Source organism: Bidens hawaiensis, unplaced genomic scaffold, assembly GCF_021521415.1.
Source record: "Bidens hawaiensis isolate Kalapana, Puna unplaced genomic scaffold, B.hawaiensis_p1.1 tig00005179_1, whole genome shotgun sequence".
NCBI classification, from domain to species: Eukaryota; Viridiplantae; Streptophyta; class Magnoliopsida; order Asterales; family Asteraceae; genus Bidens; species Bidens hawaiensis.
The window spans coordinates 1,573,363-1,600,512 of record NW_027491332.1 but is presented as its reverse complement, the minus strand read 5'-3'; the positions used below and the strand labels follow the sequence as shown (position 1 = coordinate 1,600,512).

The following is a 27,150-nucleotide window of genomic DNA, read 5'->3' as shown; positions in this document are numbered from 1 at the left end:
TAAACAGATGAAGTGAAGGCCGTGTTCCTTAAAAAGATAAGAACAAAGGTCCATATTGTGTGTTAAAGCATTCTACCAACATTCTTAAGTGGACTCAATTCGCTGTTTTTCATTTGGTGCGTTTTTGTTCCATTCAATCTCATCAATATACTGATTTCGAGTAACATACGCAACAAAATCAATATTCTGGAAAGTGATGGTTTCTGTAGTCTTTAATAGCTAAGAATAATCACATATCGTCATGATCTTGCCCATAGCCAATAACCAAATGATCACCAAAACTGAAACTAAAATCCACACTAATCACATTTATAAATGGATCGATTTAAGTTGTGTAATATTCATGATAAAACAGATTATGTAAAACAAAAATAACACTAAATTGAAGTGACTCAAAAATCTCCCTAATCATAATTGACACACAAGGTGTTTCATCCCAACTAGCTCGACCCATACAGAAAATCCTTATACCCAAGTTTCACATTTTTGTGACTTCTAATAACATGAATAGACTGATTTAGTGACCATTTTAGTATTTTACCAATGTTGGAAATTAGAAAACATTTATAGTGAAGTAACAAGATGCTAACATGAAAACGTAGAAACGATGTCCAAACACATACAGATCCGTCTGAGGGTCTGCTCCCCATTTCCATTGGCAAATGGCATTTTTAGCCTCCCACTCGTATATATTTGATTAAAACCCGACCCACTCCATTCAGTAACTAGTATATATTTGTGATGTACGGCATTGACTTCACGGAGGGTACACAAAAACTGTAATAAAAGAATGAGATTGTAGTCAACTTCTAATTGCTTAGTAAGAAACGTATTTAATTACCTGAAGTATAATCTATGTATGAGTCGTTCTAGCTCAGTTGGTAGAGCGCGTGGCTTTTAACCACGTGTTCGTGGGTTCAAGTCCCATGGATGGCGATTTTTCACTAGATTATTTTTTTTAGGCACCATTCGTTTTTTATTTTACTGCCACCCGTGACACAAATAAAATATACACTTTCACATCCTCATTTATTCTTATGAACTTAGGAGGGAGGTGATAAACTTAGCTAGTAGCAAAAAAACTGATGGTTTTAGTTTTTTTTGAACGTTTTTTTTTTTGGTTCAGCTTCGGTCACGCACATTTACAAAACCAAGTAAACGCTTACCGCCTGAAAACATCCTATGGATTATATTGTTTAATCCAATCGAGTAAACATAAGTTACTAGATTAACATGGAAGGCCATGTTTCTTAAAAGATACGAATAGAGTTTTCATATTGAATGTGTTATGTTTCTTATTCTTAGGTGATTCAGCTCACTAGATATCCAGTTGACGTGTTATGTTTTATTCATTCTCTTAAGTGTAGTGATTTTTGGTAACGTGCAAATTTATAAATAAAAAAGAAAAAAAGTGTCACATAGTTTGCCAAACCGTGCTAATATGTTAGGTTCATATCAGTTCATAAGTTCTCTATTATTTTAAATCCATAGACACGGATTTGAGTCAATCACAAATGATTATCAATCAATATTCATACACTAGAGATAATTTAACAAAGTCAACTGGCATTGAAGTGTAAGTGAAGATCTCCGTTGGAGGCTGCAAGTTCAAATCCAATCTCAATTGAGTTTTACTGCAGTGAGCATTCAGGCGGCGGGTTTTCTCCGAAACATAATATGGTGGGCTAGGGTACCTACATTTTATGTGATCACGGACGTTTAGGGTCCCCCTTTTATCATTAGGTAACCCCAAGTAACCGGACTTTATTCCTTAGTCGTTCAAAAAAGGTAAAACAAAATAACGTATTGTTTTATTAGACCATTCTTTGTGGAGGGGGCAACAAAGCCCCTCCCACCTTGCCACCTCATTGGCCACGTGGGCAACAAAGCCCCTCCTCATGTTGCCGCCCCGAGGATTTGGTCTTATGACAGTTGGATTTGAATCAACTCATCAAAAAAGCCCCACATCCCCCCCCCCCTTACTGCCCGTTTGAAATTGCCCCTCGACGATGTACCGAGGGGTTACCACCCCTTTGCCGGGCTCTTTGTCACTCACAGAGGATGGTCTTAATGACCTATTTCAGGTAGTTTGGTGAAATACTAAAATAGTAATATAGTTGTAAGCCATGTGATTAATTAAGGTTCATGATCCAAAATTTGTTTTACCTAATGAAATGCCGTGTCCTGATTTAACCAAAAATGTATATGTACGGTTTGGATTGGAATCCAATGCCAGCTTTATTCAGCAATAAATACATTTTGGTAATAATAAGATTAATAATATCAGTATAGTCAACATCTTAAAACAAGCATCACGGGCATAAAAAAAAAGGTTACGGTGAAGTTTTAATAAATTTCATGGGATTCATGTCACCACCGCTTTATTCACGTTTCATATTGGTATTCCTATATATTATTATAGCTTATGTTTAATCTACAATAGCCTTTAATTAATTTAATCATTATAATTCTTTTTGTGATTCTTAAACAGAATGAAATTTGAAGAGCTCATCATGCAGGAGACTCAGGAGAATCAAAAAACATTGGCTCTTCAACAAGAGGTGTCGTTTATCTTATTTTTAACTATCTTCTATTAAGTAATGTTACTACTACAATACTAAGTATCTCCATATCTGGTCGTATGATAGGGTGAAATATGGTCATACGAGTTATATGAGAGTGGTCGCATCAATCAGTTGTTTGTTAGTCAAACACATCATATGGGTCGTATCGTAAGATTTGGCGAGCAACACCTCGTATGACGCATATGATCCTTTTCGTCTTTCATACAACCCATATGAGCATTTTTTTAATCTTTCATACGACCCATATGACAAAGGGTGTGCACAGTTTGGTTCAGATATTAGCCTCAATCGAAACCCAAACCGAAGTCATTGGTTAATCTTTTTTATTAACCGATCAGTTTTAGGTTAATCGGTTCGATTTATTCGCTTACTTTTTCAGTTTTCAATTTGGTTAATAACCAAAACCAAACTTGGGCTAAAGACTTAGAAATACTTGAAATTGAGGTATAAAACATGAATAGACGGATAAAACTAGAAATACATGAACATATGAATGGTTCAGTTCGGTTTGGTTAATTCGATTAACCGAGGGTATCCAAAAAAACCCATAACCGATTTTCGGTTAATTCAGTTAATTTCGGTTCGCTTTCCGTCGATTTTCGGTTAACAGTTCGGTTATTGCTCAACCCTGCATATGACCATTTTTGGCATGTCATGCGACCTTTGTAACAACGGATGGCGTGCCAGCCCCTACTTTATTTAGAGAAAAACTCTTAAAAAGAATTTAAGCTTCTTATTTTGGTTTTATAATCTTAAAATATATATCTAGTAAGTTTTAGGAAATATGTATAATAATTAAAGGTACTCAATGAGTTGTGTGTGATAAAAAGGTTGAGCAACTTGAAGAAGAATTAGAAGATGAGTTGAAACTGAGCAAAGTCTTGCAGTATGCATTGGATGGTCCTTGTTGTCCATGTTTATCTACTCAAACTCACCTTCCCTATAAGGTGGTACATCAATATTTATTTATAAACTTATAATATAAAAAACAACTATTTCTATAAAAAAAAGTATTAACTTGTTTTAACTACCTTTAAGTACAGATAAAAGAACTCCTAACCGAACTCGCAACGGTGGAGGAAGAAATCAAGTGGCTTGAAAGAAAGGTCCACAAGTTGAACCTCAGTTTGTACATTGAGAAAAAACAAACAAGAGAATGGGAACTGCAGCAGCTAAAAAACCTGCATCGGCGTCACCAACGACCACGGACAAAATTACATAGACGACATCAAAACCGACCAAAACTGATGAACAATAATCATGGATCACAAGACTATGAAACGCAGATAAGACGATCTTCATTTGGGCTTTCGGTCTTACAAACAGACGACGTCTCAAGTTGTGCATATTTTAATAATAACAAAAGAAATCCAAATAAGTTATCTGAAGAATTTATTAACTGCTTAATAGGAATATTTTTAGATCTAAATCAACCGTTTCCGGACAGTGAAGAAGGGTCTGATATTGCACACAAGCAAGTTTCCTGCATGAGTTCCAAAAACTTTATTTCCAAAACAAGTTTTAATTGTACTGCACCAACATTTTTCTTTCATGATAACGGGTCAAACTTTGACCCGTATTCGATATTACTTGACTTTGATGGTGCAGTTAGAGACATTGGCCCTTACAAGACTTTCACGCAAATTACACGAACAACCCTCGACCATACACGTATTTCCGAATGTTCGGTAGAAGTTGGAAAACTCAGGTAAGTTAAATGATATATTTTTTTAAGAAAATGTTTATTATGTAATTACATTGTAACTAATAACATGTTATTTTTTGTTTAGAGTTTTGATGCAGACACTATGCAGTGTGAAGTTGAACTTATTGACATATAAGCAGAAGTTAGCATTCTGGATTAATATATACAATGCCTGCATAATGCATGTACTGTAAGAAATCTTGAACTTGTATGAAAAATGTTGTAATAAACATAAAGTTGTAAGTTAATATTTTGTTGCAGGCTTTTTTACAACATGGATTGCCCTCAACACAAGAGAAGCTGCTAGTTCTCATGAATAAGGCAGTAATTAATGTGGGTGGTATTGTGGTTAATGCATTGGCCATTGAGCACTTCATTCTTAGGCATCCATCAAACTCAAATCATGTAAGTTGACACCATAAATAGTTCAAAATCTTTAATAACTTTTAAGATACGAATCTTAAGTAGAACGCGGTTTTTTTGCAAGAACACGCAAAACAAAATACATTATCCATTTTTCAATCTTATTTTTTTAAAACATAACAAAAGTGGTGTAAATGCAATATTTATTCATCTTTTTTTAAATTTAAAGAAATAAAAAGATGAATGGGTGTCATTTATATTCAACACCACCTTTACATGTGCATTTATATTACCTACACATGTGTATGTAAACGGTTGAATTTAGGATAACATATGAACAAAATAGTTTAATCGTTTTTATGTACATAAAAATTTGTATTTAAAAAATATATAATATATATATGAAGAAACATGAAATGAATCTGACCTGATCCATGACGATGTTCCCCGGTCTTCGAGATGAACAAACCACGACTCGATCTTCTTCTCCGGTAGTTCGAGACCTCCCATAGAAATATGGGGGGTGTGGAGGTGACTGCTAAGAAATCTCGAGGATCTCTTGTTTACAGACACAAAAATGGTTATGGTGGTGGCTCTTATTGAGAACAACAACAACGACCCTTTAATAAGGAGGTGGAGACCTCCTTATATAGGGAGCCTCATGGCCACCATCATGGTACCCTAATGGGCCTAGCCCAGTTAGGGTTACCTCCACAAAACCCCTCAGCCCAATAATATTGTATTAGTCCATATAATAAAATAAGCCAGACATAATAAATTAAGGTCGTAAGCCGGGTTTAGTACCATACCCCTACAAGCCCCCCAAGTCCAGTGTTGCTCCTAGGCGTGCAAGCGTTTAGGTGGAGCGCTGGACTTCATAAGGTGTGTTAGGATATGAGGCGGTTTTTTTCCCTTTCTTCGGCCTTGTCTTTATTGTCTTTTAGTTTTGAGAGGTTTTCTCCATGATGGTGACATGTTGTGATCCTTATGATAATAATGGTGCAGAGCTATAAAATAATGGAGCATGCGCGAGTTGCGGCTTATGAGCTATAATATGATGATAATGACTTGTGGGCATCTTCTACGCAGGATGACTATCCCAACTTGTTTTCAAAATAATAATGGAGGCACAAACGGCCAGATAATAATAATAATGTCATAGGTGCTTGTGCGACTCGTAGCCGAACATGCAAAAACATATCAACTAAAAGTAGATGTATTACAAGGTTCCCATCCTCGGGCAAATTATGAGGTGTGCCTAACCTACGTTGGCGAGTGGCCGTTTGGGATATTATTAGGCTCCCGACCTTTATGTTTGGCGCGTGGCCATGTGGGATATTATTAGGCTCCCGACCTTTATGTTTGGCGCGTGGCCGTTTGGGATATTATTAGGCTCCCGACTTTTATGTTTGGCGCGTGGCCGTTTAGGATATTATTAGGCTCCCGACCTTTGTTTGAATCGTGGCCATGTGGGATATTATTAGGCTCCCGACCTTTGTGTTTGGCGCGTGGCCATGTGGGATATTATTAGGCTCCCGACCTTTAAGTTTGGCGCGTGGCCATGCGGGATATTATTAGGCTCCCGACCTTTATGTTTGGCGCGTGGCCATGCGGGATATTATTAGGCTCCCGACCTTTATGTTTGGCGCGTGGCCGTTTGGGATATTATTAGGCTCCCGACCTTTATGTTTGGCGCGTGGCCATGTGGGATATTATTAGGCTCCCGACCTTTATGTTTGGCGCGTGGCCGTTTGGGATATTATTAGGCTCCCGACCTTTGTTTGGCGCGTGGCCATGTGGGATATTATTAAGCTCCCGACCTTTGTGTTTGGCGCGTGGCCATGTGGGATATTATTAGGCTCCCGACCTTTATGTTTGGCGCGTGGCCATGCGGGATATTATTAGGCTCCCGACCTTTATGTTTGACGCGTGGCCATATGGGTGTATTTTAAGGTTCCCATCCTCGGGCGGATTATGAGGTGTGCCCAACCTAATATTTGGACGTCTTCCATCCGCTAATGTAATGGTGATATACCATAATAGTCCCCTAGTTCATTGCTGCTAAATAATGTTAGTAGCATTGAAGTAATAATAAACATGCGCGGATGAGTATGAACAACATTCTATATCCTGTATAAAAGTGATATTTGTTGTTTTGAGGTGTCATATGAGATTAAATAATCATTTATAGTTATATTTACTAATAATCGTCCCAAAGATTTGAACAACCTCGTGTTTTTTAATAGTATATTGTTAAAAACTTGTAAAGGAATTCACTTACTTTTCTGGTAACTTGCACCATATAATCAAGGTCTTTCATAATTGAAATCACCTTTTGTTTTATCTTGTTGAAAAATAAATGATTAGAATGTAAATATCCAAAACATTGTTTTGTTACATTGAATCATAATAAATAAGACCTCAAAGTACGAGGGTTCTTTGTGAAAAATTGGAAATTAATTCCAAATATTTGTAAGACTATGGTGGCCTTCACATGATACTGACAAACATCTAAGTTAAGATGATCTGCAAGATACCACGCACAATTTGACATGCCTACCCATCACTTTTTAGCTTAAAAAATATGAGTTACAGAATACCTTTACCGAAGATGGTATGTCGAAGCAAAATAAGGTCTTGCTTGAATTTGCAGGTTTGAGAAGATGAAGAGAATAATACAGTAGAAAAACAACGCATGCGGCCCGCGATGATCAGCTTCCTTGATGCATATGTAGCTCATGATTGCCGGAGCGTATCCACCTGAACCCGCGTATGACCCAGCAGTGACCAGATTTGGTCCACGGCTGCGCGTCAGTGACCCGAGGTTGTCTCGCAAGAGATTTTACTTGACCCGCAAGTATCCCTCCGGAGCCCGCATGTGTGGGCGGAATTGATCCGCCTGAACCCGCTAATAATCCGCAGTAGCCGGATTTGATCCGCGGTTTTGCATTAGTGAACCGCGGGTATCCCTCCGGAGCCCGCGTGTGGCCGAATTTGGTCTGCATGTAAACCGCAATCACCGGATTTGATCCGCAGAAGTTTTGCGGAAGCCATAGTACACTATCCAGAGAGCATTAGTGACCCGCGGTGTTTATAAGTGACCCTCAATGAACGGAGTTGGCCCGCAGGAACGTGCATGCGGGAATGCTTACATAATACGCGGGAGTGTTTTAGAGTGTCAAAGCTTGCACTTGGTTCTTGGAACTATATTTGCATTCTGGAGCGTACAAAAAGTTTGCGGGAGGCGGAAATGACCCGCCGTGATTTTGCCCGGAGCTTTTGCATAATCCGCGAAAGTCGTGGGGTGTACCCGCCAGACTTTTCTTGCAACCCGCGAAACTTGAATTGATCAGCGAAAGAGTATAAACGACCCGCGGGGTTGAAGTTCACCTTCTGAAACGCTTATGTTACCCGCGGTGATCGTGTCGGGGCTTTAACTTGGTCTGCGGGAGCCAAACCTGACCGGCCATTTCTTTGCTCAGAGCGTACACGTGACCCGCGGAAGCTTTCTTGTGACTCGCAGAGGTTGTGCTTAAGCTGCTGGAGTTTCTCGCCATGACCCACGGAGGTCAGATTTGATCAGCGGTTGCGCGTTAGTGACCCGTGGTATATGAGGATTCGCGGGTGTGCATACATGGCAGCAGAATGCTGACTCGCGGCGCGCATGCATGGCGGTATACTAAGGACCCGCGGATGCGCATACATGGCAGCAGAATGTTGATTCACGGCGCGCAAGCATGGAAGCGTAGTGAGGATTCGCGGGTGCGCATGCATGGCAGCGTATTGAGGACCCGCGGATGCGCATACATGGCAGCAGAATGATGATTCGCGGCCCGCATGCATGGCGGGCATACTAAGGATCCGCGGATGCGCATACATGGCAGCAGAATGTTGATTCACGGCGCGCAAGCATGGCAGCGTAGTGAGGATTCGCGGGTGCGCATGCATGGCAGCGTATTGAGGACCCGCGGATGCGCATACATGGCAGCAGAATGCTGATTCGCGGCGCGCATGCATGGCGGCGTAGTGAGGATTCGCGGGTGCGCATGCATGGCAGCGTATTGAGGACCCGCGGATGCGCATACATGGCAGCAGAATGTTGATTCACGGCGCGCAAGCATGGCAGCGTAGTGAGAATTCGCGGGTGCGCATGCATGGCGGCGGAATGGTGACCCGCTGGCGAGCATGCATGGTGGCAGTCTTGATCCCGGCGATGCGTACGTATGGTGGCGGAATGGTGATCCAAGGTCGCATATGCATGGGGGCGAAGTGGAGATCCGCGGGCGCGCATGCATAGCGGCAGAAAGTTGAGCGCGCATGCATGTCGGGAGTTGAGCGCGCATGCATGGCGGAGAGTTGAGCGCGCATGCATGGCGGGAGTTGAGCGCGCATGCATGGCGGAGAGTTGAGCGCGCATGCATGGCGGGAGTTGAGCGCGCATGCATGGCGAAGGGTTGCGTGCGCATGCATGGCGTTGGAATATTTCATAGGTGGTGGAATGTTGATCCGCGGCTGCATGCATGCATGGCGGGGTAGTGCATTATCCGCGGCCCGCGCATGCATGATGGTGGAATGCTCATCCGCGTGGACGCATGCATGGACGGTGGCAAAGTCTTCCACAAGTGGTGGAGTGTAGATCCGTGGCTGCGTGTATGCATGGCGGGGTGTTCATGTTACTACGCGGATCACGGTTTCGACCCGCGGGTGGTATTGGCATCCCCCAGGTGTTGATACGCGGGCCGCGGTTATGACCCGCGGGTGACTGCATCGTACAAGCATATCTTTCCTTCGCATGTGTATAAAATTTTTAGACAGTTTATACTTTTTAGGATTTGCTTTTTATCAAGCGCGGTGCAGACAAGCGGACTCCTTGGATCTAACAAGTTAGAGGCGCGGCTCCTCGGCGGAGGTGGTGGGTGATCCTTAACGGTGTGCATGCATGGAAGCGGAGACTTGATCTCCGATGGCGCGTATGCATGGCAGCGGAATCTTGATCCTTGGTAGTGCCCTTGCATGGCGGAGGAGTGGTGACTCGCGGGCGCGCATGCATGGCGGCGAAGTCTTCTGCGCAAAACCAAAGGCATGACCCACATGGTGGTTTCCGCGGGCGCTCATGCATGGCGACGGAGTGATGACTCACGGGCGCGCATGCATCACGGCGGAGCATGGATATTTCCGCGGTGGCGGAGTTTTTCCGAGACTGTTAACTTTAGTTGCTCCGGTGGTGATGGAGGGGCACCGATATGCGTGTGTGGGTGACCTCCAGCTGTTTGGAATTTATTCTAAGGAACACACATGTGACCCGCGGTAAGTGACCCTTAGCGTTCATAAAGACCCGCGACGTTCATTAAGAGACCCGTGTTAAGTGACCCTCGGCAGTGCGCATGCATGGAAGCAGAGACTTGATCTCTGGTGGCGTGCATGCATGGCAATAGAGTCTTAACCCTCGGCACTGCGCATGCATGGCGGCAGAGAGAGGACCCGCCGGCGTGCATGCATGGTGGCACGCAGGTGTTGACCCGCGTCGGCACTGCGCATGCATGGCGTCGGGGTGTTCCTCCGATGCGGCGCATGCATGGCCGGGAGAGTTTATCCGCAGCGCACCTGTATGGCGTCGGAGTGTTGATCTGCGGTGCGCGCATGCATGGAGGCGGAGTGGTGATCCAAGGTCGCGTATGCATGGCGGCGGAGTGGTGATCCGCGGGCGCGCATGCATAGCGGCTGAAAGTTGAGCGCGCATGCATGGCGGAGAGTTGAGTGCGCATGCAATGCGAAGAGTTGAGCGCGCATGCATGGCGGCAAGTTGCGCACAAGCATGGTGGAGGGTTACGTGCACATGCATGGCGTTGGAGTCTTGTTCGCTGGAGCGCACGTGATGACGGAGTACTGATCTGCGATGGCGCACGTGCGGCCATCACATTTTTCCGCGATGGCGATGGCGCAATATATTTTCAGTTTTTGGATCGTGTAAAAATTCCTCCTCGAAAATAGATCTGAAGCTCGGAGTGGAGAGAATTTAAAACCATCACAGATCCGGAGGCTTGACCGTCCGAATCAGGTAGTTTTTTTTTGGATCTACAAATCTTTTTCAGCTTCATTTTTGCACAGATCTGGAAGCATCTTTTAGATCTATGGATCCTTTTGAGCTTTAATAGAACAAATCTTGAAGCATCTTTCTGTAAACTTCCAGATCTGGATTTTTCTTGGGAGAAAGAAAATCACAGATCTAGAATAATGGATGAACAGATCTGAGAATCGAGACGAAAATCGAAGGGTAGCTCGTTGCCGGTCCCACGGATGGCGCCAATGAAGAAACATGAAATGAATCTGACCTGATCCATGACGATGTTCCCCGGTCTTCGAGATGAACAAACCACGACTCGATCTTCTTCTCCGGTAGTTCGAGACCTGCCATAGAAATATGGGGGGTGTGGAGGTGACTGCTAAGAAATCTCGAGGATCTCTTGTTTACAGACACAAAAATGGTTATGGTGGTGGCTCTTATTGAGAACAACAACAACGACCCTTTAATAAGGAGGTGGAGACCTCCTTATATAGGGAGCCTCATGGCCACCATCATGGTACCCTAATGGGCCTAGCCCAGTTAGGGTTACCTCCACAAAACCCCTCAGCCCAATAATATTGTATTAGTCCGTATAATAAAATAAGCCAGACATAATAAATTAAGGTCGTAAGCCGGGTTTAGTACCATACCCCTACAATATACATGTAAACAATTAATAAAAATGATAAACAATTTAGGCATGAATTTTTTGTTCTCGCAATAATTTAGTGTTTTGTAATGAACCTCACCCACAAATATATATTGTTGCTTAATCCTACAAGAGTCTAGCGGATGAGAGAGAAACGTTACTAAGACACGCGTATGGGTTAGGATTCCCTGAACCCAATGTGACGTTTGCTCTTTGTAGAGGGAGTTGGTCTTCACCAGCGGTACGTTTGAATCACTATTTACGATGTAACTATAATGTGTTAGAAATATGAGGGTGTTTGGGATTCCGTATTTTACGTCCTTATAACTTTTCAATAAGTTAATAAGTTACAAAAGTGTAACTTATATAACTTTTCCTCTCACATTAAAAGCAATCCCAAACATCTTATTCTTTTTTAAAAAGTTAGTAAGTTATAAGTTGGTGAAAATAAACAATCCCAAACACCCCCTATATTAATTAGGATGGTTGTAACTTGTAATGTTATTTGCAGCTGAGAGTTTATACAGCCGAGAACATAGTGAACGAACTAGCAAGAGCGAGACTGGAGTATCTAGACGCGTCAGTGGGAGTTATTAGCAAAAAAAAAATTATGGTGCCAAAGCTTTTACAATGGCACTTGAAGGATTTTGCAGATGACATGGAGTCACTACTGGAATGGATTTATAGCCAGTTACCACAGTCGGGCTCACTTAAAAGGTTAATAATGGAGTGTCTCAATGGTGAAACGAAAGCCAATCCGACTAAAATGATAGAAATACAGCCATATGTCTATGAATTCAGATACCTGCTGCCTTCATGAACAAAATATGTAAAAAAAATGGTCATCAAAGACGCGTTCATGTACCGTTGATCAAAGCACAATGTTTGATTATCGTTTTATTTAAAAGCGATAACTATCATTAGTTTCAGGTTCATGCTATCAATAAGACAGTCCTAAGCAAACATATCAATTGTTACTAAGATAACTTTAATAAGTAATGATAAATTAAAAAAGACTATAAAACTCCAAAAATATCATATCAATTTCATAAGTGAATTCTCATTTCTTACAATGATAATAATATGAAATAATAATATATAAGAAACTGAAAGTTGCGGGCCATCATGAATCACGACACGACAATAGTTTATGGCCACTTCAAACCTCCCAATCACATTGTTTTCTAAACTTACTCGTATATGATATAACTCCTTTTCTTTCAAACCTGACATCAATTAAAATCACACCTAGTACACAACTTCTTTATCATAAAGCTTGTGTAACGAGTATTAGTAATGCTTCAATTAACCCGTTTAACACCCAAGTGGCTAAACTCGAAAATTTTTGCCAACAAAGGTTTGTCCAAAATTCCAGTTGGCGGGAACAATGTTCCACGAAGTGGAAGTGCGACGATCACTGCCTCTGACCCTAAATGAAAGTGATTGGCCAACTAGCACTGCATTTGATTGCCAGTTTTGACCCCAGTTGCGGCTAAGGCTCATCCATCCGGTCCTGGAACCTTTCACCCATGCTTGAGTTATGTCCCCTGCTCCCGCGACGTTGGTGATTAAAACCAAGTTAAAGTAACGGAAACCGTTGATGGTGAATCTTACACCTCCTTGTTTTCGACATGGCACCCTATGTGAACAAAATGTTATGTAATTAGTAGTTGTACAAGGGTAAATTGGTAACTGTGAATTGAAGAACAAGAAGACCAAAAATTTGCAAACACGGTTTTGTGTGATGGCCCACACCGGGTTTTCATGTGTTAAAATCAAGATGTTTTGAAAATTTACATAAGCTAAAATAGTAAATATACATTTTTAATTATTTAAAGGTTTTAATTGTAATAAGACTGAATTTTTTATTCTAATTTTATCACAAATTTAGGACTAAAATATTATTATATTTCTTAGTAAATTTTAAACTTTGGGCTTAAAATACCTAATAATTATTTTTTATCATAAAAATATATTCGATAAATATTAAATAAATGGGTTAAACGGATAACACGCGAGCCCATAGAGTTTACACGAACACAACCGTTTAACTAAATATATTCACGGTTTAGACAAGAAACTAACATGAACCCGTTCATACTAAATCCAAACAAATTTCGTGTTAGTTTTATGTTGTGTTAGGAATTTACTCCCATAATAAAGAAAACTAACCGGCGGTAAGAAACAGGAACTATGCCGGCCCGGTATTCAGCGATTTTGAGAAACATCGGCATGGCGAGGTCAAAATGGGTTCGAGGAGGGTTGCACCACCCGCCGTTATCACTAGCCTGAGCGAAATTAGGCGGGCAGAAATTTGTGGCCGTGATAAAAATCGATGGGCTACCGGGATGACACCACTGCGGATCATTCGCACACTTGATCTCGAAACAAGCACCACAACTTAGCCCATTATTAAACAGAGCAGTGCTTAGTGCAGCCGTGTTAACACCATAGCCTTGGCTGTACAAGTTACCGTAACCACATGCTCCCCCTGTTACATTATTAAATTAACGTTAATTAAAGTAACTTGTAGGCTTCTAGCTAGGACCAGAAACTCTGAACCGAAGCCACTTGAACCCAAATTATTAGAGGATAATTGAAAACTTGAACCCGACAAACCCGAAACTTAAATGGGTCGGTTATTGGGACACTTTTCCTAGCATAAACCAAACAACATGACCCAAAACATGAAACCCGAACATTTATTGTTGTATTTTGGTATTTGGAATATTAAGTTCCGGAGTTACAATTTTATCAAATTAAATTTGAATTTTGAGGATAATTTTTTGGTAGCATAACGTACTTTGGTTTTTTAATGATATTTTGTGAACAAAAAAAATTCATTCTTCATCTATGCTAGAAAACCGAAAAACCGAACCCAACCAACCCGAACCTTAAATAGTTATAGTAAAACCCCCGAAACACGAAACCCAAACATTTATTGTTTTTTTTTTCTGTTTTTTTCTTATATTTGGAATATTAAGTTTTGAGATGATTGTGCAAATGATGTTTGATTTTTAAGTATATTTTTTTAGTAGCACGATGCATTTTGATGATATTTTGTGGAAAAGAAAAAATGTTGTTTCATTTACATTTAAACCCGAAAACTAAACAACCCGACCCAAACTCGACTAACCCGACAAAATAATTGGCAATCGGGTCACTTTTCCCGCCAAAAACCCAAACAACCAGACTAGAAAAACCTGAAACGCGAAGAACACCCCCTACTTGTAACATGTTATTATTGAAATTGAAATGGTGACTTACCCATGGTGCCAGAGGCGTCACTGCCACCGTAGAAGGTGGCGTGAGCACTCTCCCATTGTCCTCCGGTGTAAACTCCCGGTACACGAGCGTTGACCGCCGTCAAAACCGAAAACACAAGTACAAAAGAAGTTAAACCACTAACTTCCATTTTCACACACGTACGTATAGAGAGTTGAGAAGGTGGGTTGAATGTGTGAAGACAGTGAAACGGAAACCGCTATTTATTGGGACTAGAGGAGTAAGACAAAAAAAAAGTGAGTTAAAATAATTTTATATTAATATAATTTAAAACATTTTTCTTCCTTTTTTTTTCTATTTTCAGATGTAGTGTGAAGATGTATACATTAGTCATAGGTTGGCTTGACAATGTTGGACCCCTTGCACGTATACTTGGTTTGCCCTATCTAATACAAATATTAATCGATAATAATTCATATCGACAACTTAACCGGTGACGCTTTGAATTTTCACTTTTGTTACAAGCAACAATTTTATGGACATACTCATCAAGTCATCATAGATTAACACTTGATGGTTGATGTCAACTCGATTCCGCCCACATAGGTCATGAGCAAAAGGGGGAACATACATTTATTGTGTGAGAAATCGAGTAATGATTTAAGTGTAAACGAGTTTAAAAATATGATAATTATTTGAATTCGTATGCAGTTGATAATAAAAATGAAATCTTAGTGTCATAGGTTAAATTGCAGATATGTATTGTCATTGATCAATAGACTATAGTTTACTTTATTGAAATTCAATTTGCATTTAATTAATACATACAAATTAGTATTATGAAACAGACTAAAATTTAATTAATTCAAAAAGTATCAAAGAATTCATAGTTTTGATAAAAAAAATTATAATTTTCTGAACAACAATCTATTCAAAAGATATACAAGAATGACTAATTTGATAGATTAGTATTAACACTTTTAATCTTACTTAGAGCATTCGCATCTCATTCCGTATATTTTCCCTGTAATTTAGCTAAAAAACACCATTCCATAAATTTATCTATCATTTTTCAAAATTATTTCGCATTCTATTCGCTATTCATATCCATAAATTAATTCTTTATTATTTTTTTCTCTTTTGTCTTATTATATAGTAAATGGTGATTGGGAGATATGTGATATATTATATGGTATGGATAAAAATGAGTCCCTATATTTAGGGATTTACTTTAGTTGCCATATAACTCATCCATATAATAGGGAATGAATTGGAGAGGTGATTTTGATGGTTTTCTTAATATTTACCCTAAATTATATGAGTTTGACAACTTTAAAGAATGAGCTGAGAATGCTCTTAATATATAACTACGTTACTATTCCACCTTATTTACTCTTTTTATTTTAGTGATTGGAAAGAATAAGTAATGTAGTTTTGTAATTAGGGCTGTAAACGAGACGAGTCGAGCCGAGCCAGAGTGTGCTCGAGCTCGAACTTAATCGAGCAGGCTCGAGCTCGGCTCGTTTTCTTTATCGAGCTGAAAAATCGAGCTCGAGCTCGGCTCGTTTAAAGCTCGAGCTTGTCGAGCCAGTCTCCTTTAATTTTTTTGAATTTTTTTATTTTTATTTTTATTTTTTAATTTTTTAATTTCTTATTTTAAAAATTTTGATATATAAAAGATAAAAAAATATAATCTTAACGTACATATTATAAAAAATTAGTAATTAGAACTTTATATGTATTATTTTCATTATTCTTTTATAAGGTTTTATGTATCGAGTGACATAATATATATAGATTATTAAAATTTAGGGTTTAATCTAAACGAGGCAACGAGCAGAGCTAAAGAGTCAAGCCAAAACCGAGCCACGAGCCAAGCTGACCCTGGCTCGAGCTCAGCTCGTTCAGAAATCGAGCCGAGTCGATTCGAGCTTATTTAGAATCGAGCTTTTTCGAGTCGAGCTTTTTTCAAGCTATTTTCGAGCAAGTTTCAAGCGAGCCACGAGGCGTGAGCTTTTTGAAAATCCCTATTTGTAATTCCTTAATTGAAGCCACTACCGGCTGTGGGGAATGGAATTCTTTAATTCTTATTGACGACATAACCAATCATCTTGTCAAAGAAGCCCATTGTACTTTCCGTACTTTGTCTAATTTACCCTTACACTTCAACAAACGTGGACCCCATTTTGCAATAATGCTAGGGGTAATATCGGACATTTCAATAAACGTTAAATTGAATTAATATTAAATTATGGGATTTGGGAGGATAAAAGAAGAAGAATGTAAGTGTGAAAAGGGGCCACAAGCTTGCCCCTTTGCTTGAAAATGAAGTTGTGCTTTAAGCAATAATAATATATTATTGTTGCATTAGTTTTTTTTTTCAGTAAAATATTATTGTTGCTACTGTATAATATACAAGTTTTTCTATCAGTGTGGTGTGACGGATGAGGTTAAATGCATTACATGTTAGAAATTACAGTGTGTTTCGACCTTACATGACATAAAGTCGATCAAAAGTTTCATTACCAAAGTTAAGAGACCTAAACGTAAATGTAAGTTGAAAGAGCAAAACTACAAAAGTTCATTACTAAAGTTGAGGGATCAAAAGATAAATATGTAAAACTAAAATTGAGAGGCTTGAAAGCTTATATGTTAAACTTTTATGACGCAAGTCTAATGAACCCAAGTTTGTAAATAAGTTGAGGGGGCAAATGTATATATTTGTCAAAGTTTAGTGACAAAAATCATGTTTTTATTAAAAATTAAAAACATTATATTGGTAATTGTTTTTCATATAACATCATTTTAGTAAATAAGTTTTTCATCAATACTATTTTTATAAAAATAAAAAAATAATAAAAAAGAAGAAAGCCTTTGTTGCATTAATATTATTTATTCGTGTGTATTATTGTTGCATTTAGGGTTATAAACGAGCCGAGTCGAGCCAAGCCAGAGTGTGCTTGAGCTCGAACTCGAACTTAATCGAGCTGGCTCGAGCTCGGCTCGTTTTCTTTATCGAGCTAAAAATAGAGCTCGGCTCGTTTAAAGCTTGAGCCGAGCTCGAGCTCGTCGAGCCAGTCTCCTTTAATTTTTTTTAATTTTTTAAATTCTTATTTTACAAATTTTGATATATAGAAGATAAAAAATATAATTTTAACATACATATTATAAAAATTAATGATTAGAACTTTATATGTTTTATTTTCGTTATTATTTTATAAGATTTTAGGTATCGAGTGACATAATATATGTATAAGTATGATATTATTATATATAGATATTAAAATTTATGGTTTAATCTAAACGAGTCAACGAGCCGAGCTAACGAGTCGAGCCAAAACCGAGCCACGAGCCGAGCTCATTTAGAATCAAGCTTTTTAGAGCCGAGCTTTTTTCGAGCGAGCCACGAGCCGCGAGCTTTTTGAAAACCCCTATTTGCATTAGTATTATTTTGCATATCATTCTAACTATAACCCTTTTATATGAGAACATCACAATAATATAGGATGATGGATGAATAAATATGAGGAGACAAAAAGAATTTACATGGAGGAACATGACATAAAGATAAGCATATTAAAGTTGAAATGGATAACCATGTAACACGTATTACGTTTCTGATAAGCATATTACAGTTGAAATATTGGAATATATTTGATGCTATAATATTGCATGTCTATTAACCTTACACTTCGTTTCATGCCGATCGTCCACATATGTAGTCAGTCATACGTTTTGTTATCATCTCACAGTAACCAAATCAGAATCATATAACAACGGTGTTCTTTTTGTTTGAGATGGATTTAGCTATATAGGTATGGTATCTATTCTGTAGTCATTGGAATGAGAACAGAGAACCGGGAAGTGATAAATGAAACTCTATTTCTTATTATCCCCCTTACATAAACTTTTAACTTCCTATTTGAATTAGAACAATATGTTTTCCGTGCGTTCATGTTGTGGAAAAACGTTATTATGTAATAAGAAGATAAAAACTGAATTTGTCAAGTAGTTTAAGCTTTTAGTAATAGAATAATAATAAGACAAATTGGATTTTGATAATCTTATATTTTTGCAGTTGGCTGATAATAATTCCAATTTATAAAATAGTTGTCATTGGTCTCACATTTCACACTAATAGTTTTCATTGGACTCCCGTTAAAAAAAGTTTAACGCCGTTAAGTTTTTTTTCAAATTTTAAGTTGAATTCTTAGAGTTTTTGATTGGAATGAGGATACAAGTCGATTGATGTAAAACGTACCTCGAAAAAGTGCTCGAAACGTCGAAACAATGCTTAAATTTGGGTGTTTAAACTTCTAATTAACAAAAATCAGGTCGTTAGAAGCACCGTTTTGAGATAAATTTTACATCAATCTATGTATCATCCTTCCGACCAAAAACCCTAAAATATCAGTTTGAAATTCGAAAAAAGAAAAAAAAAACTTAACGACGTAAACTTTTTTATCGAAGATCCATTGAATACAACTAGTGTGAATTGTGGAATCGATAACAATTATTTTATAAGGTGGAATTATTATCGGCTAAAAATATAGGATTTTTAAAATCCAATTTGACTCCAGATATCTATCTTATGTGATAGAGGTATCGTTGCCCCCCATCACACTGATCTCATGCCCCCACCCAATAGATAGCTTATGCCATGAGTGAAATTATATTGGATACTACGTATATTTGTTTGTTAGTAATTATAACAAGTAATATAGGGAAAACAATTACAAAAAATAAATATGTATATATTTAGTAAGCATAAATGTTAAATATAAAACAAAAAAGAAGGAAAGAAAAAAGCTAAATATATAGTTTCTACGTCGTCAGGTAACGGAGTGTATAACTATATTTCACCAATAAAAATATGCTTTAATTTGAATACACGTCCTAGATATGTACTACACGAGCACCAGAATTTAAATTGTTAAAAACACATATACGATTATGGTAGTACAACACCGGTTCAATACCACTAGTGCAAGAATATCGAAAACGACTTGTATCGAAATCACAAGGCATAAAAAAAATATTCGTAACCACATTGTTCACTCGGTATTGGAAAAGTACAAGTATATGGTAAAATATGAATAGTTGGTTTAAGAAACCAAATTTTCCTTTAACATTCTAGTTGGAATTTTATTGAATAGGTTTTTTTATCAATATGTAGTCTTGTTGTAAGGCCCCGTTACTGGTGCCCTACATTTGGTGTAGAATTTACTCATAAACACAGTTCTAAATATCAGAGTTAATTAAAACTTTCGCGGAATAATATAAATTGTCAACCATCCATTACAAACATCCATAACTTGTCTTATAAAAACATATCATAAAATATAGTATCAAAAAATCACAACAAATCTTCAGATGTCAGCCTCTTCAGCATTGTCATGTGTCTCCCTTAAGCCAGCTGTCTCAGTCGATTAGCCTGCGTGCATACTAAAAGTCAGCTACGCTGAGTGAGTTCTAGTTAATCACACATTAAATCATACATACACTTACCTTCAATTATGCATCCGAAGACACATAATCATTACTTTACTATTTGCTTCCATTACATAAGTTCATACATACGTTCATACTATATAAATTACTGTCATTTTCTATCTCGGATATTATTAGGGTCCGATCCCTCTTTCCTTTGTCTATCTCAGATATTATCAGGGTCTGATCTCTTTCTTGTCTATCTCAGATATTATTAGGGTCAGATCCCTTATTCTCTATCTCAGATATTATTAGGGTCTGATCCCTTTTTCTTCATCTTCGTGCATACTGTCTTTACATACCCATAACATACATGTTTTCTTTAATCATTCATACATATTTATATATCGTACATATATCTATCATACACATTCATCTATTATATAACTACCTCCATTCACAGTACGTGCAATATCCGAATATCGTTCACGTACCGACAAGTTTTCATTCACATTTAAGATATACATACATAACATATAAACCATACAAGGCATACACTTACCAGTTAAGATAAGTGTATTAACTATCACATCGAGTATGCACACAGCCCCGAAAACATAACAAGGAAATGGGGCTAGAAACTCACCTGAATGCGATTACGTCCACCATTTATAGTTATTCCTTTCTTGAGTTGTGCACGACTAACTGTATAACAATTACACGTATCAATTAACTATTACTACTCGTATTGTATTTCTATATTTATGTAACCCACAACGAACGGGGTCCGGGGGCAGCGCCCCTGGCAGCGGAGTCTAGGGGCGGCAGCCCCTAGCAGGGTCCAAGGAGCAGAGCCCCTGGCTAGGGTCTAGTTGCCAGGTCAGCTTGGAAAAATTTTATTTCCATTAACTGTCTTAACACATTTTCTATTAGAATTTTAAATAACTTTCTAATTCGCTAACTCATTTGCTATAACGAATTAAGCCTAATTTGCTGGCTAATTCGTTATCATCCATGCCTGATTCGTTAGTTTAATTCGTTACTTTTCATCATCAGATTCGTCCTCTGGTTCGCTACCTTATCATGACGAATTCGGTAAATAACAAATCACTTGATTCGTTATCTGGTTCGTTATCCTCGTTCACTAGTCTAATTTGTTATCTAACGTGACCTGATTTGTTATCTTGATATAACGAATGGGCAGATAATGAATTAAAGGTTCATTCGTTATTAAATCACACGAATTAGTCCCATTCGTTATGAACGCGTAACGAACTGATCAATTATAGCGAATCACCCCTGTTCTTATCCAGACTTTGACTTAAGGTCAAAGTCAAAATTATCAAGAACACGAACTGGTCAACCGATCTTAGATCTGCAATTAAATCTTCGTTTCTTAACGAAACATCACGATTTTGGTATCATTGGATTCGGAATTACAGCACCTACAAATTCTAACCCTTTGTTCGTCCAAATAATCATGTTTAAGGAGTGAGATTTGGGCATATGTGTTACGGGTTCTTCATACTAACAATTAACCTATCAAACTGTAATCCATTCCAGTATGGTTAGCTTCGTTGGATTCGTTTTTGCCATACTAAAACAGATCTATGATTATTTAAATGAATCCGGACCTAAACGAATGATTTCTACTCATAAACGTACCTTAGACGAGTCGAACTATGAACACGAGCTGGTCTTTGATGTTGTTTTGGTCCGTCACGACGTTCCAGCACCAACAAGTTGGGGTCTCGCCTTCGATTCTTGGTTCGGGTTTGTGTGTGTTTTCCAAGATTAGGCTATGGTGTATAGATGTATAGAAATGGAAATGTTTAGGGTGTAAGGGGTATTTATACTCCCTTAAGCCCATGGACCTAAGGCCCATTCCATTTCTTATTTCATTTTCTAAAGTCCAAGCCCACCTTCTATTAAATTATTTATCTAAACCGACACACGACACATTATAAGATAAACGAAATTTATTTTATTAATTCTTATCAAAAGTAGGATGTTACACTTGTACTAGTGTATTCTAATCATTTTGTCTCTAGTTTAATAAGTGTGGCTAAAAATGGGGCATTAACCCTAAAACTCTAAGCAAAGGTAGATCAATTAAAATATGAAAAAAATAAATAAGAAGTATAAAAAATTATTTATCTTTCCATCAACAAAATTTCCACTTAAATGCTTCACGTTTCGTGTCAGGTTCCTCTCCAACCTGAATGCAAAATAATGTACTTGTAATTTGTAAAACTAGAAGAATATATTTATCTGTGTCTAGCCTGAATAGGCATATCTTCAAATTCATCTCATCTTTAAATCTTTTATGACAAATTTAATTTTATTTATTTCATCTAACTTTAACTCAACCGGTCTAGTTTTTCAAATAAAATTAATCAGAATGTTCACAAGTTTTTGCGAATCAGGATTATTTTATCATGACCATCACTTACAGTAAGCTTTACGAGGTTTAGGCTAAAGAGTGTTTATGCCCATAAGATTTAACTTGTACTTAAATAAGATATATATTTGCCCGTTTGTTTTCTATTTTGATGTAAAAAAATTATATATTTGCTACAATTAATATTATTCAATGCAATGCGTAATGATAATACATTATGAATTATGAATGTATTATGTAATCTAACTATACTATTAAAGCAATAAGCTTTAAGTCATATACCCTCTTCCTATTGGTTGATTCTCATACTTTCCATTTATATCAATGTCTTCTCTAATTTTCAAGTTAATAAAATAAATCAATAATATATTAAATTAAGATTCATCAATCCTATTAAATTATTATCTTTTCTCTTTCCGTTAATCTTTAATTTTTCATTTTAAATACTTAAATAATAATGTAATAATACTTAAAAATCTTTAATTTTTCATTTAGCTAAAAGTGTAAATTTATATTAATTAAATAACAAGACAAAATATTCTATTTAATGTAATATTTTAAAATCGCAGGTATGGTTTGAATTCGAAATATTAAAAATTTATTTTTAAAAAATTTATTATTTTTGGTTGATTTCATTCACCACCTTTGTTATTTTTTTTGGTTGATTTCATTCACCACCTGTGTTAAGTTTATATATGATATATAATAAATAATTTAATTAATTATTTACGTATTTAATATAGAGATTACGGAGAATATATATATATATATATATACATATATATATAGAGAGAGAGAGATACCGATATAAAATATTATAATTCTATTAAAATATTATATTATTTAAATATTTAAATTAAATTTGTCAAATTCGTAAGGAAATTAAGGAGATTAGGAAATGATGACCCAATGTATTAAGGAAAGGTTTAATTACAGATTTGTAAAATTTTAAATTCGATATTCCCTCCTTCCTATTTGAATTAATTATTGACTAAATTATGATCTAAATTTGAATGTAAATTTCATTTAATTAACAATCATTAAGTTTTACTATAATTACGTTACTTGACCCATTGACCCACTGATTTAATTACACTCATTTACTTTTAAGATTTAAAATACAATCCATTGACTTATTATTTTTAACAATAACAATTTACGTTAGTTGACCCATTCACTTATTATTGTCAATATATTATAACAATTAGTAACTTTTTTTCACACCTTATATGAATTACAATACATACTATATGATTAGTAACTTACATTTTTACATTATGTAACATTCCATTTTACAGATCTACCATTACATAAAATTCAAAAATTTGGAAATATATTATTTGTATTTCGAAATTGGAAAATCCCCTAATTAACATCTCATAATTTTCGTCCATAACATCTCCTAATTAAAACCCCCTAATTAACATCTCCTAATTTTTGCGAAATTATGGTGTAGATTAAAATATATCAATTTTAATTATTTTGTATTTATAATATAATTTAGGTACATTACATTTAAGTATTTCAAATTTTGAAAATCTCCTAATTAACATCTCCTAATTTTCTTCCATAATTCATGCTAATTCAAAATCCCTGATTTTATGTTTTTTAATTGATTACATTTATATCTTCCTTATTTATTCAACTCTCCAAAAATTCAATCATTTACTTCTTATGTATAAATACTATGACTTTGACACAAGAATTCTTACACTATCACATCATATTTAGCAAAAAACGAATTTTGTTTGTTTGTAAGGTTTATAGTTTTTGTCGTGCTTATATAATTCATTATGTTTTTTAGTTTTTTGGTTAAAAGTGTTATTGTTTCAAAATTAATAATTTGTTTATTTTTAATTTGTCACCATTAGGAAGATGGAGCCGACAAACATCACAATGTTGAACCAATTTGATGTGCTAAACAGTGACCATGTCCTCAAGGTGCGTATTTTAAAACTATGGCTTCTCAAGGACAATTCAAAGCCCGGAGAAGATTGGTCGATAAAAATGATTTTGCAAGACGAAATGGTATTGTTACACATTCATAAATTTTACTATATTATTCATACCATTTTGTACTAATGTTAATAATAATGTAACAGGGTAACAGAATTCAAGCTTATGTAAGGAAGACTTGCATCCCCAAGCATGATGTGTGGCTTGGTGAGAATAGGTCGTTGATTGTTATATTGATGTTTAATTTACGCACGCGAATAAAAGTTTGGCTAGACGGGAACTTGGGTATAAGACGATGACGGAATTGGCGACGGGTTGAAGAAGTTTGTTAAGTGGTATCTTTGGTATTACGGTCATGATCAAGGGAAAACTAAATCTGTACATTCATAGTTTTGATTTGTGTTTTAGTTTTAGGATTTTTTTTTAATTTTATGAAAGAAGTAAAAGATCTCATGAGCTTGATTTTTTGCTTGAAATAAGGATGACTCAAAACAATATTCTCATTTTGTTTTTCTAATATACATTTGTAAGTTGTGAACACAAGTTCCCCTTGATTAATATTATATATTTAATTTTATTGTGTTTTTATATATTTTTTATACGGATGATTAACAAGATTTAGGTTGTCTAATATATGTCAAATCTACACATTCATAGATTGGATTTTTTTTTAATTTCAGGAATTTTTTGGATGAGAAAAGAAGATTTCATGAATTGAGTATTACTTGATAAGATGTATATTTTTTATTTTTTAATATTCATATATATTTCTTTTTTTAATATTGATGTATATTTCTTTTCACAATCTATGTAAGTTAAATGATTATATTATATTCCGGAAATGAATTTTAATTGATTATTCTATAATATATTCACGTAAGATTATAATGTACATTAAATTACTTATAGTAGCATAATCATTACTCTATTATTTTTGTCAATGTCCAATTAAGTCAAAAATATTCCGTCCAATTTAAAACATCATTATACTTTCCAATATTATATTAGTTTACATTTTATATTTTTATACACATTTAAAATGGTATTATAGAAACCGATTATTACTCATGTATACTTAGTTTACAAAAATTTATTATTATATCTTGGTCTGAATAGGGGTGTCAATTCTTGACACGACCCGAAACCCAACCCGAACCCGACACGAAAAAAACAGGTTTTGGGTCAGCTAACACGACCCGTTTAAAAAACGGGTCGGGTTCGGGTTGACTTGTTTTCTAAACAGGTCGGGTTCGGGTTGACCTGTATAAAAAACGGGTTGACCCGTTAACCCGTTTAATTTTATATATTTTAAAATTATTTTATATTTCCTCTTTAGTTTTAAAATGTGTTTGGAGAATTTAATTATTTTTCATTCCACATATTACCTTTTAGGCCTCCTTTTAAATTCTATTTTTCGTGAACGACACTTTTAAATTCTCAACCAGAATTTCATTACCCAAGATGCATTTCTTATGTCCATTCACCAATATGCATATCGTCAAATCCATCTATATCTAAATCGACTGGTGCTTAAATTTCATTTGAATTTTGCAATATATGGTTTTGATTTTATTATAATTTGTATGTCTGATTATATAAATTAACTTGTTTAAAAATATGGGTTAAACGGGTCGTGTTCGGGTCGACCTGAATTTATGTGTGTGCGGGTTAGGGTTGACATATTTGACACGAATAATATTATGGGTCGGGTTTGGGTTGCACATTTCAACCTGTCAATCCGCCAACCCGCAACCCGTTAACCCGCCAACCCGACACGTTTGACACCCCTAGGTCTGAACATGTACAATTTAATATATATATATATAATCGAATTTGAATAACTTAAATAGCTTTAATTTAAACTAAATCCATTTTAATGTAATATTTGTAACGAAAAACATTACAATGTTTTTTATACATTCATATTATTTACTTTACATATATTGTTCACAAGATTATTATTATTTAATATTAATATAGATTTTTTTTGCATTATTATTCGTTTAAGTTTTTATTCAATTTTAATATAGACTGTTTTCTCAAACTTTAATATGTTGACCAAGTCTCTATAATTTCTATAATATAGATTACAGTTTTTCAAAATGCATAATGATATTTTCAAAAACTTTCTGTAATACACATCACCCACATTTAATACTATTAAATGTTAATCAACAATATTTATCAAAATATGCATCCAAATTAATGACATTTTAAAATTTAAAATTAAGGTGTATTAATTTTGTAAAACTATCTAACGATATAAATTTTAATATATAATAAACAAGATAATTATTTATTATATATTAACTTAATATATAATCCATAATTAAACATTTTCTTAAATTTAATTTTATGTAAGAGATTTTTAAGTAAATGACTTCTGATATTTCCATAACTACGTGATATTGTTTCAAAAATAACTCACACGGTTTTTAAACTATATGAACTTACATCAGTTTGGGAATGCTATGTTTCGAAATAAATACTTACTCCTATTGGTCGACAACAATTTTGAAAGAGCAACGTGTTTTAATATTGATAAGTTTGCTAATGATATATTATTTATGGAGTGTTTGGAACAGAGATTTAACAACGGCAGTGGTATTATTATTATTATAAATGTTATCATATTATTTTTTTTATAGATTAAAATACTTGCTTATTTTTTGTTACTTGAATGGTTAAAATGTCCGAATTAAACCAAATTATAAATGGTGATATCCAATCCTAAGACACCGTCAATACAATATTGGAAACTTTTAATTGTAT

General features: G+C 35.9%; 2 protein-coding genes and 1 non-coding gene across 3 annotated transcripts; 2 read left to right on the top strand and 1 right to left on the bottom strand.

Moving 5' to 3' along the window:
* The first annotated feature begins 863 nt into the window (after positions 1-863).
* Positions 864-936, top strand: TRNAK-UUU (transfer RNA lysine (anticodon UUU)). The gene has a single exon. It is a non-coding gene; the product is annotated as a tRNA-Lys (tRNA).
* A 1,253-nt stretch (positions 937-2,189) lies between these two features.
* Positions 2,190-12,305, top strand: LOC143629301 (uncharacterized). Its single transcript, XM_077098610.1, has 7 exons — positions 2,190-2,561; positions 3,416-3,532; positions 3,629-4,293; positions 4,376-4,475; positions 4,552-4,695; positions 11,500-11,607; positions 11,878-12,305. The coding sequence occupies exons 1-7, from the start codon at positions 2,493-2,495 to the stop codon at positions 12,184-12,186; spliced, it is 1,512 nt and encodes a 503-aa protein (XP_076954725.1). The 5' UTR covers positions 2,190-2,492; the 3' UTR covers positions 12,187-12,305.
* Positions 12,306-12,408: 103 nt separating this feature from the next.
* LOC143629302 (expansin-A4) lies at positions 12,409-14,810 on the bottom strand. Its single transcript, XM_077098611.1, has 3 exons — positions 14,634-14,810; positions 13,539-13,857; positions 12,409-13,005 (listed from the first exon to the last, which is right to left on the bottom strand). Exons 1-3 carry the CDS (start codon positions 14,779-14,781, stop codon positions 12,696-12,698), a joined length of 777 nt encoding a protein of 258 aa, XP_076954726.1. The 5' UTR covers positions 14,782-14,810; the 3' UTR covers positions 12,409-12,695.
* Between the last annotated feature and the right edge of the window lie 12,340 nt (positions 14,811-27,150).

What these genes read in the sequence shown, in the direction of transcription:
- LOC143629301 (XM_077098610.1), top strand. Translation starts at nt 2,493, where the DNA reads ATGAAATTTGAAGAGCTCATCATGCAGGAGACTCAGGAGAATCAAAAA. An exon ending in CATTGGCTCTTCAACAAGAG is followed by an intron (nt 2,562 to 3,415) that starts GTGTCGTTTATC and finishes TGTGATAAAAAG; the next exon opens with GTTGAGCAACTTGAAGAAGA. An exon ending in GTAGAAGTTGGAAAACTCAG is followed by an intron (nt 4,294 to 4,375) that starts GTAAGTTAAATG and finishes TTTTTTGTTTAG; the next exon opens with AGTTTTGATGCAGACACTAT.
- LOC143629302 (XM_077098611.1), bottom strand. Translation starts at nt 14,781, where the DNA reads ATGGAAGTTAGTGGTTTAACTTCTTTTGTACTTGTGTTTTCGGTTTTG. An exon ending in TGACGCCTCTGGCACCATGG is followed by an intron (nt 13,858 to 14,633) that starts GTAAGTCACCAT and finishes ATAATGTAACAG; the next exon opens with GGGGAGCATGTGGTTACGGT. An exon ending in GTTCCTGTTTCTTACCGCCG is followed by an intron (nt 13,006 to 13,538) that starts GTTAGTTTTCTT and finishes TTGTTCACATAG; the next exon opens with GGTGCCATGTCGAAAACAAG.